General features: G+C 46.8%; 1 protein-coding gene across 2 annotated transcripts in view; it reads left to right on the top strand.

Moving 5' to 3' along the window:
* Nucleotides 1-4,884, top strand: part of LOC140468149 (ras GTPase-activating protein nGAP-like) — a 94,012-nt gene extending 89,128 nt beyond the window's left edge. For both annotated transcript variants that reach the window (XM_072564354.1, XM_072564355.1), the window contains one exon: nt 2,118-4,884. In XM_072564354.1, coding sequence (XP_072420455.1) covers nt 2,118-2,348 — 231 coding nt within the window. In that variant the 3' untranslated portion in view covers nt 2,349-4,884. The remainder of the gene's footprint in view (nt 1-2,117) is intronic.
* Nucleotides 4,885-13,076: the final 8,192 nt, after the last annotated feature.

The following is a 13,076-nucleotide window of genomic DNA, read 5'->3' as shown; positions in this document are numbered from 1 at the left end:
AAACTGGCCAAAAATATAAAGGAGGATAGTAAAAGCTTTTTGAGGTATGTGAAAGGCAAAAAAATGGTTAAGACTAAAATTGGGCCCTTGAAGACAGAATCAGGGGAATATATTACTGGGAACAAAGAAATGGCAGAAGGATTGAATTGGTACTTCAGATCTGTGTTCACTGGGGAAGACACAAGCCATCTCCCTGAGGTAACAGTGGCTGAAGGACCTGAACTTAAGGGAATTTATATTTGCCAGGAATTGGTGTTGGAGAGACTGTTAGGTCTGAAGGTTGATAAGTCCCTGGGACCTGATGGTCTACATCCCAGGGTACTGAAGGAGGTGGCTCGAGAAATCGTGGATGCGTTGGTGATTATTTTCAAGCATTCGATAGATTTGGGATCAGTTCCTGTGGATTGGAGGGTGGCTAATGTTGTACTACTTTTTAAGAAAGGTGGGAGATAGAAAGCAGGAAATTATAGACCAGTTAGTCTGACCTCAGTGGTGGGAAAGATGCTGGAGTCTATTATAAAGGATGAAATTACAACACATCTGGATAGTAGTAACAGGATAGGTCAGAGTCAGCATGGATTTATGAAGGGGAAATCATGCTTGACTAATCTTCTGGAATTTTTTGAGGATGTAACTCTGAAGATGGTCGAGGGAGATCCAGTAGATGTAGTGTACCTGGACTTTCAGAAAGCTTTTGATAAAGTCCCACATAGGAGGTTAGTGAGCAAAATTAGGGCGCATGGTATTGGGGGCAAAGTACTAACTTGGATTGAAAATTGGTTGGCTGACAGGAAACAAAGAGGAGTGATAAACGGCTCCGTTTCGGAATGGCAGGCAGTGACCAGTGGGGTACCGCAGGGATCCGTGCTGGGACCGCAGCTTTTTACAATAAATGTTAATGATATAGAAGATGGTATTAGTAATAACATTAGCAAATTTGCTGATGATACTATTCTGGGTGGCAGGGTGAAATGTGAGGAGGATGTTAGGAGATTACAGGGTGACCTGGACAGGTTAGGTGAGTGGTCAGATGCATGGCAGATGCAGTTTAATGTGGATAAATGTATGGTTATCCACTTTGGTGGCAAAAACAGGAAGGCAGATTACTACCTAAATGGAATCAATTTAGGTAAAGGGGCAGTACAGAGAGATCTGGGTGTTCTTGTCCACTAGTCAATGAAGGTAAGCATGCAGGTACAGCAGGTAGTGAAGAAGGCTAATAGCATGCTGGCCTTCATAACAAGAGGGATTGAGTATAGAAGCAAAGAGGTTCTTCTGCAGCTGTACAGGGCCCTGGTGAGACCACACATGGAGTAGTGTGTCCAGTTCTGGTCTCCAAATTTGAGGAAAGACATTCTGGCTATTGAGGGAGTGCAGCGTAGGTTCACGAGGTCAATTCCTGGAATGGTGGGATTACCTTACACTGAAAGACTGGAGCGACTGGGCTTGTATACCCTTGAGTTTAGAAGACTGAGAGGGGATCTGATTGAGACATATAAGATTATTAAAGGATTGGACATTCTGGAGGCAGGAAACATGTTTCCGCTGATGGGTGAGTGCCGAACCAGAGGACACAGCTTAAAAATACGGGGTAGACCCAGAGATGAGGAGAAACTTCTTCACCCAGAGAGTGGTGGCTGTGTGGAATGCTCTGTCCCAGAGGGCAGTGGAGGCCCAGTCTCTGGATTCATTTAAGAAAGAGTTGGATAGAGCTCTCAAAGATAGTGGAATCAAGGGTTATGGAGATAAGGCAGGAACAGGATACTGATTGAGGATGATCAGCCATGACCATAGTGAATGGTGGTGCAGGCTCGAAGGGCAGAATGGCCTACTCCTGCACCTATCGTGTATTGTCTATTGCTGGATTGTATGTTGTCCTTCTGTCATTTTGGGCTCCTAATCTATAAAACAGGTTATTCAGGCAAGCCATGCAATGTCAATCTACTTACAAAGCCTGGTTCGAAAAGAGGGCAGAGGATGTTAGGGAAATCAGGATGGACATTCTAAACGTAAATTCAGCCCTAAATATGGCTCCATTACTCCACTCACTTTGTGCGGTTTAATGATGGCCTTGCCATCCCTGCCTTTAACAGCTGTCTCTCGATGTTTGACCACAGGAAAGTCGTCTCACTGCGCTGCAGGAAGACCATAAGGAATTGCTGCTCTCCATCAAGGGGCTGAGGGACAGTCACCAACCAACAAACTCCAACCACGTCGCCCCGTCCAGCTCCACGCCCAAGACTCCATCCGAACCGAATCTCACACCCCCGGCCAACCCCAAGACACCTCCTGCCCCCGTCGAGGTCCAGGTTGTGGAGAACGGTCAAGTGGAGATCGACAGTTGCTAGGAGCCACCACCGGCCCTTTTAGATCTGTGTTTCTCCTCCCTCTAGCTCCACCCCCCCCTCCCCCCGCAGATCAGCATGAGCTGGGAAATATGCACTTATTTTGGTCATCCTCCTCCTTCCATTCCTGCACTGGAGTAACTTTTGACGTTGCTGTTCATCTCCTTGGTACCAGTGAGGATTGGGTCTGAAGTGTCACAGACATGGTTACTGGCACCCACTCAACATCATCGCGAATGTTGACATTATTGTCAACCCCATCATGAATCGCAGGGCAAGGATAGGGCGGAGGGCACAGAGATGGCAGGTTTTCGACTCAACCCAGCCGTGAAATTATATGGAGTGTGCCACACAGAAACAGGCCATTTGGCCCATCTTGTTCCAAATAAGCCTTCTCATGAGGTATTGTTCTGGGGACCCAGGTTCAAATCCGGACACAGCTGATGACGGAATTTGAATTCAATAAAAATCTGGAATGAAGAGTCTAATGATGACCATGAATCCACTGTCGATTGTTGGAAAAACCCGTCTGGTTCACTAATGTCCTTGAGGGAAGGAAACTGCCATCCTTACCTGGTCAGTCCTCCATGTGATTCCAGACCCACAGCAACATGGTTGACTCTTAACTGCCTACTGGGTAATTAGGGATGGGCAATAAATGCTGGGCCCAACTAGCGACCCCCTCATCTTGTGACTGAATGAAAAGAAATCCCACTTTATCTTACCCCATCAGTCTAGCCAGAAGGTCACATTGAAGGAACTTACAACGTTGAGTCCCATTGAAGCGATTGTTTCCATTTTTAGATTATGGCTTTGCATCTTAAGCTCTCCCCTGTATTTCCCGCATACTTCCAGAGCTCGGTTATAAAGAACAAAATCACTCTTCTTTATCCAGTTACTCTCCTGCTGGGCACAAGTCGAAGCAAAAACTCCACCGGGTCTCTCAGGTGTGCAGTACATCTTGCTCCAAAGAGAAATCCTTTTAGAAAAAAAATAATGTTTTTTTTTGTTCTTGGGATGTGTTTGTGTTTCTCGCCCAACGCTGATTTTCCTGGAGGAAGTGGCAATGTGCTGCCTTCCTGAACCTGCTGCACTCCACGTGGTGTGGGGTACATTAGCTCGGGATATATTGACCCAGTGACATTTAGCTGTACGTCACAGAGATTGAACGACGTGCTGGGGAGATTCTGCCTGCGGAGGGGGTGACATTTTGGTATCAAAGGGAACATTTTGTAAACAGCACAATGTAACATTTCTGTACGTTTGTATAAAAGTGTGAGCTTCATGTGGTAAAATATCAGCAGAATCGAATGCTTCATAGCTTGATCGTGAAATGGAAGATTCTGTGTTTGTCTGCGCTGTTCTAGCAAGTAAATACGATGTCAATGTAGAATTAAGAGCCAAATGATGACTAGGGATCCATTGCTGATTGTCAGAAAGACCCATCTGGTTCACTTGTTCATCTTATAATATATTTTAAGGATCAGTTTCAAATCCTGGTTTATACGGTATACAATCTCATTCTTGGTTACAGCACGGCAGCACTAATTTTCATCTATTTGGCATCCCTAATGTCGCAAAATATTCCAAGGAAGTTTGCAAGAGCATTATCAGAGAGAAATTGTCATGTACGTAGATCACAGAGGCCAAAAGCGGTTAACCTTTAATGAGAATCTTTGGAGATGGAGGGAGGTGGAGAAGAGAACGCTGAAACAAGATTAGACTATCAGCCCTTTGATTACTGTTTGATGAAGTTATTATGGGGTTGGGGGAGTTAGGGTAGATGCAGGTCTCAGAGTCTGAAGGCACAGCCACTGATGCAGGAGGCCAGCAGGTTGGAGGGGCGTGAATCTGCATTGTGCAAGAGTTCTGTGGATCTGCAGAAGGTTTCGGGGCAGGAAGGATGAAGGCCATGGAGGGATTTAAATACCAGAAGGAGGCATCAAAATTGAGGCATAATTGGGCTGAGAGCCAGGGTAGATCGACGTTCATGGGCATCATGGGATTGACGCAATGGGAGATGGGGTTTGCTAAGTTTCGGATAGGCTTACATTCACAGAGGTTGGAAGACCAGCCATTGCAATAGTCAAGGTGAGAGGTATTAAAGGTTGTGTCGAAGGGTTTCAACAGCAGGTCATTGGAGGAAGGGAGAGATATAGTCTCACCGGGAGCGCGTACCAAAGTGAGGTTTGTTCAGGGCTCCAGGTATAGGAGCCACTCGAGAGCAGATGTAGATAAGTTTGATTTTCACACTTGGTGCAAAAGTCTCCAATTACTCAGCTGGTTGAGCATCACTCATTCTCTTGCTTCAGACAATTAGGAAGGATTCTTCACCAAAGGTTGGTATAGTGTGTCGGTGTGAGACACTGCTTTGGGAAAGTTACCCACACCGTGAGCTGCTATTCGCTGAGGTAGCGGTGTGTGACCACCATCTCATGAGGAAGAGCAAGCAGAAACTATCCGTGTCTCCCTCACCATTCTGGCTGTGGGGTTGTCGGAAACTCTGTTTGGTATCATGCGGGACATCTCAAACTGTTAATAAAGGAAGATGATTGTACAGTTAATGTTTGACTCTGCAAAGTTTCTTCTGTACATTCAGCTGATCAAAAAACTATATTGGTCTTGACGCTACCAGATAGTTGTCAAAACAAAAGGCTCAAAGTCTGTTTATGTCTTTGGTCATGGTCTGAAATTTTAATGGATCCCAGAAGATCCAATAACAGGTAAGTCTTGAGAGGAATTCCTGTCCTACATCTGGGAATATTATTCCATGTCCGTCACACATGACCGGATTCATGTTAAAGTTCAGCATCTAATGTTGGAACTCTCTCCCCATCAAATTATCTTCTTTCTCCAATACTGTTCCTCTCTTCCTTTTAGGGATAGCATTAAGGCTCAGTGGTTAGCAATGCTGCCTCACAGCACCACAGACCCAGGTTCGATTCCAGCCTCAGGCGACTGTGTGTGGAGTTTGCACATTCTCCCCGTGTCTGTGTAGGGTTTCATCAAAGGGGCTCTGGTTTCGTCCTTGATTTTGTCTTACAGTCCAAAGGTTATGCAGTTTAGGTGGATTGGCCACACTAAATTGCTCCATAGTGTCAAGGGATTTGCCGTCGAGGTGGATTAGCCATGGGGAAGGTAAGGTTACAGATGTGGGAGGTGGGGTAGGTGGCTGGGTGTGATGCTCTTTGGTGGGTCGGTGTGGAGTTGATGGGCTGAATGGCCTGCTTCCACACTATAGGGATTCTATGATTATCCACATTGCACATGTTCAATATTCTGAGTGGAAGGATTGAGGCGATTATAGAGCGGGACTTTTTTGTCCCCCTGAAATTAGGGAATGGTAAAGGAACAAGAAGAGTCCATTAACCCCTTTGAGTCTGTTCCATCCTTCTTTTGGATCATGGCTGTTCTGAATCATAGCTCCACTTTAATGTCCTTGCCTAACAAAGTCTACCCACCTGGGTTGGATCTTCCCACCTCAGTCAGTGTAAACACACTGGAGTGGTGCATGACAACAGTCCGACAGGAATGGGACTCTCTCCCTTTCGCTGTGTGTCAATGTGATTGCAGACAATGTTGTCATCAGACACCTTACCCCTGGCTGTGTTAACTCTGATCTGGTGGACACCCTGCCCAATGCCTTTGACTCATCAATGAATTTCAATGCCCCATGGAATTTGCAACTGAGTGAATGTTGGAACGAGATTTGACTGGATTCCAATGATGACAAATTCTCGTTTAACAAGTGAGAGGCAGATGAAATCCCTAACCCTGCTCAGAGTCCCCAAAGAGTGAGGGCAAAGAGATCAGGAGTGAGGTTAACAAGACAACCATGGGCCTGAACTCAAATTGTCCTTTAAAGCAGCACAACTGAAGGATGGAAAGGGCAAATGATTGGACTGAAACCAACCTGAGGATGGCTAAGTGCCATTTTGTTTCATGGAAGGTTTCTCCCTTCATGGCCTAGTGAGTTTTCACACACTACTGTCCCAATTGTGCCACACCACCACAGCAGCAAGCTTATCCTGTAGTCCCACCCACCACCAGAATCTCCCAGGATCCCTGGCACCGGCGCCATCTTTGAACTGCAGTCATGCACCGAGTCAGTATTGAAGGTCAGGGTTACCCATCACTGAATATCTAGTGGGAGAGCAAATACAATCTAGTGCTTCTCAGGGTACACAGCTGAACACTTCATTGCAAGGACAACTGGACACTTGCCTATGTATCGCTGTTTTCATAACGGGCCACACAACTCACCTGACCAATTCATCTCATCTTCCAACTACCTCTCAGTCAGTGTTTATCTCTGTGTCAATGTTTATCTCCGGGTCAGTGTGTATCTCTGTGTCAGTGTGTATCTCTGTGTCAGTGTTTATCTCTGTGTCAGTGTTTATCTCTGGGTCAGTGTGTATCTCTGGGTCAGTGTTTATCTCCGGGTCAGTGTGTATCTCTGTGTCAGTGTGTATCTCTGGGTCAGTGTGTATCTCTGTGTCAGTGTTTATCTCTGGGTCAGTGTTTATCTCTGTGTCAATGTTTATCTCTGGGTCAGTGTGTATCTCTGTGTCAGTGTTTATCTCTGGGTCAGTGTTTATCTCTGGGTCAGTGTGTATCTCTGTGTCAGTGTGTATCTCTGGGTCAGTGTGTATCTCTGTGTCAGTGTTTATCTCTGGGTCAGTGTGTATCTCTGTGTCAGTGTTTATCTCTGTGTCAGTGTTTATCTCTGTGTCAGTGTGTATCTCTGGGTCAGTGTTTATCTCTGGGTCAGTGTTTATCTCTGGGTCAGTGTGTATCTCTGGGTCAGTGTTTATCGCTGGGTCAGTGTGTATCTCTGGGTCAGTGTTTATCTCTGGGTCAGTGTTTATCTCTGGGTCAGTGTGTATCTCTGGGTCAGTGTTTATCTCTGGGTCAGTGTGTATCTCTGTGTCAGTGTGTATCTCTGGGTCAGTGTTTAACTCTGTGTCAGTGTTTATCTCTGGGTCAGTGTTTATCTCTGGGTCAGTGTGTATCTCTGTGTCAGTGTGTATCTCTGGGTCAGTGTTTAACTTTGGGTCAGTGTGTATCTCAGTGTCAGTTGAGGCAGACCGGGAATCCCGCAACTGCCCGGTTCTACCTCCTTCCCAAGATCCACAAGCCTGACCACCCTGGCCGACCCACTGTCTCAGCATGCTCCTGCCCCACTGAACTCATCTCTACCTACCTCGACACTGTCCTATCCCCCCTAGTCCAGGAACTCCCCACATACGTTCGAGACACCACCCACGCCTTCCACCTCCTCCAAGACTTCCGTTTCCCCAGCCCCCAACGCCTCATCTTCACCATGGATATCCAATCCCTCTACACCTCCATCTGCCATGACCAGGGCCTCCAAGCCCTACGTTTTTTCCTCTTCAGACGTCCCCAACAGTACCCTTCCACTGACACTCTCATTCGTTTGGCCGAACTGGTCCTCACCCTTAACAATTTCTCCTTTGAATCCTCCCACTTCCTCCAGACCAAAGGCATAGCCATGGGCACACGTATGAGCCCCAGCTATGCCTGTCTCTTTGTTGGCTATGTAGAACAGTTGATCTTCCGTAATTACACCGGCACCACTCCCCACCTCTTCCTCCGCTACATTGATGACTGCATTGGCGCCACCTCGTGCTCCCGCGAGGAGGTTGAACAATTCATCACCTTCACCAACACATTCCACCCTGACCTTAAATTTACCTGGACCATCTCTGACACCTCGCTCCCCTTCCTGGACCTCTCCATCTCCATTAGTGATGACCGACTTGACACTGACATTTTTTACAAACCCACCGACTCCCACAGCTACCTGGATTACACCTCTTCCCACCCTACCTCTTGCAAAAATGCCATCCCGTATTCCCAATTTCTCTGCCTCCGCCGTATCTGCTCCCAGGAGGACCAGTTCCACCATAGAACACACCAGATGGCCTCCTTCTTTAGAGACCGCAATTTCCCTTCCCACGTGGTTAAAGATGCCCTCCAACGCATCTCGTCCACATCCCGCACCTCCGCCCTCAGACCCCACCCCTCCAACCGTAACAAGGACAGAACGCCCCTGGTGCTCACCTTCCACCCTACCAACCTTCGCATCAACCAAATCATCCGCTGACATTTCCGCCACCTCCAAACAGACCCCACTACCAGGGATATATTTCCCTCCCCACCCCTTTCCGCCTTCCGCAAAGACCGTTCCCTCCATGACTAGTTGGGCAGGTCCACACCCCCCTACGACCCACCCTCCCATTCTGGCACTTTCCCCTGCCACCGCAGGAACTGTAAAACCTGTGCCCACACCTCCTCCCTCACCTCTATCCAAGGCCCTAAAGGAGCCTTCCACATCCATCAAAGTTTCACCTGCACATCCGTTGCTCCCGATGTGGTCTCCTCTACATTGGGGAGACTGGGCGCCTCCTAGCAGAGCGCTTTAGGGAACATCTCCGAGACACCCGCACCAATCAACCAAACCGCCCCGTGGCCCAACATTTCAACTCCCTCTCCCACTCTGCCGAGGACATGGATGTCCTGGGCCTCCTTCACCGCCGCTCCCTCACCACCAGACGCCTGGAGGAAGAACGCCTCATCTTCCGCCTCGGAACACTTCAACCCCAGGGCATCAATGTGGACTTCAACAGTTTCCTCATTTCCCCTTCCCCCACCTCATCATAGTTTCAAACTTCCAGCTCAGCACTGTCTCCTTGACTTGTCCGGACTTGTCCTACCTGCCTATCTCCTTTTCCACCGATCCACTCCACCCTCTCCTCCTTGATGTATCACCTTCATCTCCTCCTCCACTCACCCATTGTACTCTATGCTACTCTCTCCCGACCCATACCCTCCTCTAGCGTATCTCTCCACGCTTCAGGCTCTCTGCCTTTATTCCTGATGAAGGGCTTTTGCCCGAAACGTCGATTTCGCTGCTCCTCGGATGCTGCCTGAACTGCTTTGCTCTTCCAGCACCACTAATCCAGTATCTCAATGTCAGTGTTTATCTCCGGGTCAGTGTGTATCTCTGTGTCAGTGTTTATCTCTGGGTCAGTGTTTATCTCTGGATCAGTGTTTATCTCTGTGTCAGTGTGTATCTCTGTGTCAGTGTTTATCTCCGGGTCAGTGTGTATCTCTGTGTCAGTGTTTATCTCTGGGTCAGTATTTATCTCTGGGTCAGTGTTTATCTCTGGGTCAGTGTGTATCTCTGTGTCAGTGTTTATCTCCGGGTCAGTGTGTATCTCTGTGACAGTGTTTATCTCTGTGTCAGTGTGTATCTCTGTGTCAGTGTGTATCTCTGTGTCAGTGTTTATCTCCGGGTCAGTGTGTATCTCTGTGTCAGTGTTTATCTCTGGGTCAGTGTTTATCTCTGGGTCAGTATTTATCTCTGGGTCAGTGTGTATCTCTGTGTCAGTGTTTATCTCTGGGTCAGTGTTTATCTCAGTGTCAGTGTTTATCTCTCAGTCAGTGTGTATCTCTGTGTCAGTGTTTATCTCCGGGTCAGTGTGTATCTCTGTGTCAGTGTTTATCTCTGTGTCAGTGTTTATCTCCGGGTCAGTGTTTATCTCCGGGTCAGTGTGTATCTCTGTGTCAGTGTTTATCTCCGGGTCAGTGTTTATCTCCGGGTCAGTGTTTATCTCTGGGTCAGTGTTTATCTCTCAGTCAGTGTGTATCTCAGTATCAGTGTTTATCTCCGGGTCAGTGTGTATCTCTGTGTCAGTGTTTATCTCTGGGTCAGTGTGTATCTCTGGGTCAGTGTTTATCTCTGGGTCAGTGTGTATCTCTGTGTCAGTGTTTATCTCCGGGTCAGTGTTTATCTCCGGGTCAGTGTGTATCTCTGGGTCAGTGTGTATCTCTGGGTCAGTGTTTAACTCTGTGTCAGTGTTTATCTCTGGGTCAGTGTTTATCTCTAGATCAGTGTTTATCTCTGGGTCAGTGTGTATCTCTGGGTCAGTGTTTATCTCTGGGTCAGTGTTTATCTCTAGATCAGTGTTTATCTCTGGGTCAGCGTGTATCTCTCAGTCAGTGTGTATCTCTGTGTCAGTGTGTATCTCTGGGTCAGTGTTTAACTCTGTGTCAGTGTTTATCTCTGGGTCAGTGTTTATCTCTGTGTCAGTGTTTATCTCTGGGTCAGTGTGTATCTCTGGGTCAGTTTTTATCTCTGGGTCAGTGTTTATCTCCGGGTCAGTGTTTATCTCCGGGTCAGTGTGTATCTCTGGGTCAGTGTTTATCTCCGGGTCAGTGTTTATCTCTGGGTCAGTGTGTATCTCTGTGTCAGTGTTTATCTCTGGGTCAGTGTTTATCTCCGGGTCAGTGTGTATCTCTGGGTCAGTGTTTATCTCTGGGTCATTGTTTATCTCCGGGTCAGTGTGTATCTCTGGGTCAGTGTTTATCTCCGGGTCAGTGTTTATCTCTCAGTCAGTGTGTATCTCTGTGTCAGTGTGTATCTCTGGGTCAGTGTTTAACTCTGTGTCAGTGTTTATCTCTGGGTCAGTGTTTATCTCTAGATCAGTGTTTATCTCTGGGTCAGTGTTTATCTCTGGGTCAGTGTTTATCTCTGGGTCAGTGTTTATCTCCGGGTCAGTGTTTATCTCTGGGTCAGTGTGTATCTCTGGGTCAGTGTTTATCTCTGGGTCAGTGTTTATCTCCGGGTCAGTGTTTATCTCTGGGTCAGTGTTTATCTCCGGGTCAGTGTGTATCTCTGGGCCAGTGTTTATCTCTGGGTCAGTGTTTATCTCCGGGTCAGTGTTTATCTCTCAGTCAGTGTGTATCTCTGTGTCAGTGTGTATCTCTGGGTCAGTGTTTAACTCTGTGTCAGTGTTTATCTCTGGGTCAGTGTTTATCTCGAGATCAGTGTTTATCTCTGGGTCAGTGTGTATCTCTGGGTCAGTGTTTATCTCTGGGTCAGTGTTTAACTCTGTGTCAGTGTTTATCTCTGGGTCAGTGTTTATCTCTAGATCAGTGTTTATCTCTGGGTCAGCGTGTATCTCTCAGTCAGTGTGTATCTCTGGGTCAGTGTTTATCTCTCAGTCAGTGTGTATCTCTGTGTCAGTGTGTATCTCTGGGTCAGTGTTTAACTCTGTGTCAGTGTTTATCTCTGGGTCAGTGTTTATCTCTGGGTCAGTGTGTATCTCTGGGTCAGTGTTTATCTCCGGGTCAGTGTTTATCTCCGGGTCAGTGTGTATCTCTGGGTCAGTGTTTATCTCCGGGTCAGTGTTTATCTCTGGGTCAGTGTGTATCTCTGGGTCAGTGTTTATATCTGGGTCAGTGTTTATCTCTGTGTCAGTGTGTATCTCTGGGTCAGTGTTTATCTCTGGGTCATTGTTTATCTCCGGGTCAGTGTGTATCTCTGGGTCAGTGTTTATCTCCGGGTCAGTGTTTATCTCTCAGTCAGTGTGTATCTCTGTGTCAGTGTGTATCTCTGTGTCAGTGTTTAACACTGTGTCAGTGTTTATCTCTGGGTCAGTGTTTATCTCTAGATCAGTGTTTATCTCTGGGTCAGTGTGTATCTCTGGGTCAGTGTTTATCTCTGGGTCAGTGTGTATCTCTGGGTCAGTGTTTATCTCTGGGTCAGTGTTTATCTCCGGGTCAGTGTTTATCTCTGGGTCAGTGTGTATCTCTGGGTCAGTGTTTATCTCTGGGTCAGTGTTTATCTCCGGGTCAGTGTTTATCTCTGGGTCAGTGTTTATCTCCGGGTCAGTGTGTATCTCTGGGTCAGTGTGTATCTCTGGGTCAGTGTTTATCTCTGGGTCAGTGTGTATCTCTGTGTCAGTGTGTATCTCTGGGTCAGTGTTTAACTCTGTGTCAGTGTTTATCTCTGGGTCAGTGTTTATCTCCGGGTCAGTGTGTATCTCTGGGTCAGTGTGTATCTCTGTGTCAGTGTTTATCTCTAGATCAGTGTTTATCTCCTGGTCAGTGTTTTTCTCTGGGTCAGTGTTTATCTCTGGGTCAGTGTTTATCTCTGGGTCAGTGTGTATCTCTGTGTTAGTGTTTATCTCTGGGTTAGTGTTTAACTCTGTGTCAGTGTTTAACTCTGTGTCAGTGTTTATCTCTGGGTCAGTGTTTATCTCTGGGTCAGTGTGTATCTCTGTGTCAGTGTTTATCTCTAGATCAGTGTTTATCTCCTGGTCAGTGTTTTTCTCTGGGTCAGTGTTTATCTCTGGGTCAGTGTTTATCTCTGGGTCAGTGTGTATCTCTGTGTTAGTGTTTATCTCTGGGTCAGTGTTTATCTCTGGGTCAGTGTTTATCTCTGGGTCAGTGTGTATCTCTGTGTCAATGTTTATCTCGAGATCAGTGTTTATCTCCTGGTCAGTGTTTTTCTCTGGGTCAGTGTTTATCTCTGGGTCAGTGTTTATCTCTGGGTCAGTGTGTATCTCTGTGTTAGTGTTTATCTCTGGGTCAGTGTTTATCTCTGTGTCAGTGTTTAACTCTGTGTCAGTGTTTATCTCTGGGTCAGTGTTTATCTCCGGGTCAGTGTTTATCTCTGGGTCAGTGTGTATCTCTGTGTCAGTGTTTATCTCTAGATCAGTGTTTATCTCCTGGTCAGTGTTTATCTCTGGGTCAGTGTTTATCTCTGGGTCAGTGTGTATCTCTGTGTCAGTGTTTATCTCTAGATCAGTGTTTTTCTCCTGGTCAGTGTTTTTCTCTGGGTCAGTGTTTATCTCTGGGTCAGTGTTTATCTCTGGGTCAGTGTGTATCTCTGTGTTAGTGTTTATCTCTGGGTCAGTGTTT

Source organism: Chiloscyllium punctatum, chromosome 46, assembly GCF_047496795.1.
Source record: "Chiloscyllium punctatum isolate Juve2018m chromosome 46, sChiPun1.3, whole genome shotgun sequence".
Taxonomy (NCBI): domain Eukaryota; kingdom Metazoa; phylum Chordata; class Chondrichthyes; order Orectolobiformes; family Hemiscylliidae; genus Chiloscyllium; species Chiloscyllium punctatum.
The sequence above is the reverse complement of the archived record's forward strand: the minus strand, read 5'-3'. Positions and strand labels throughout refer to the sequence as shown.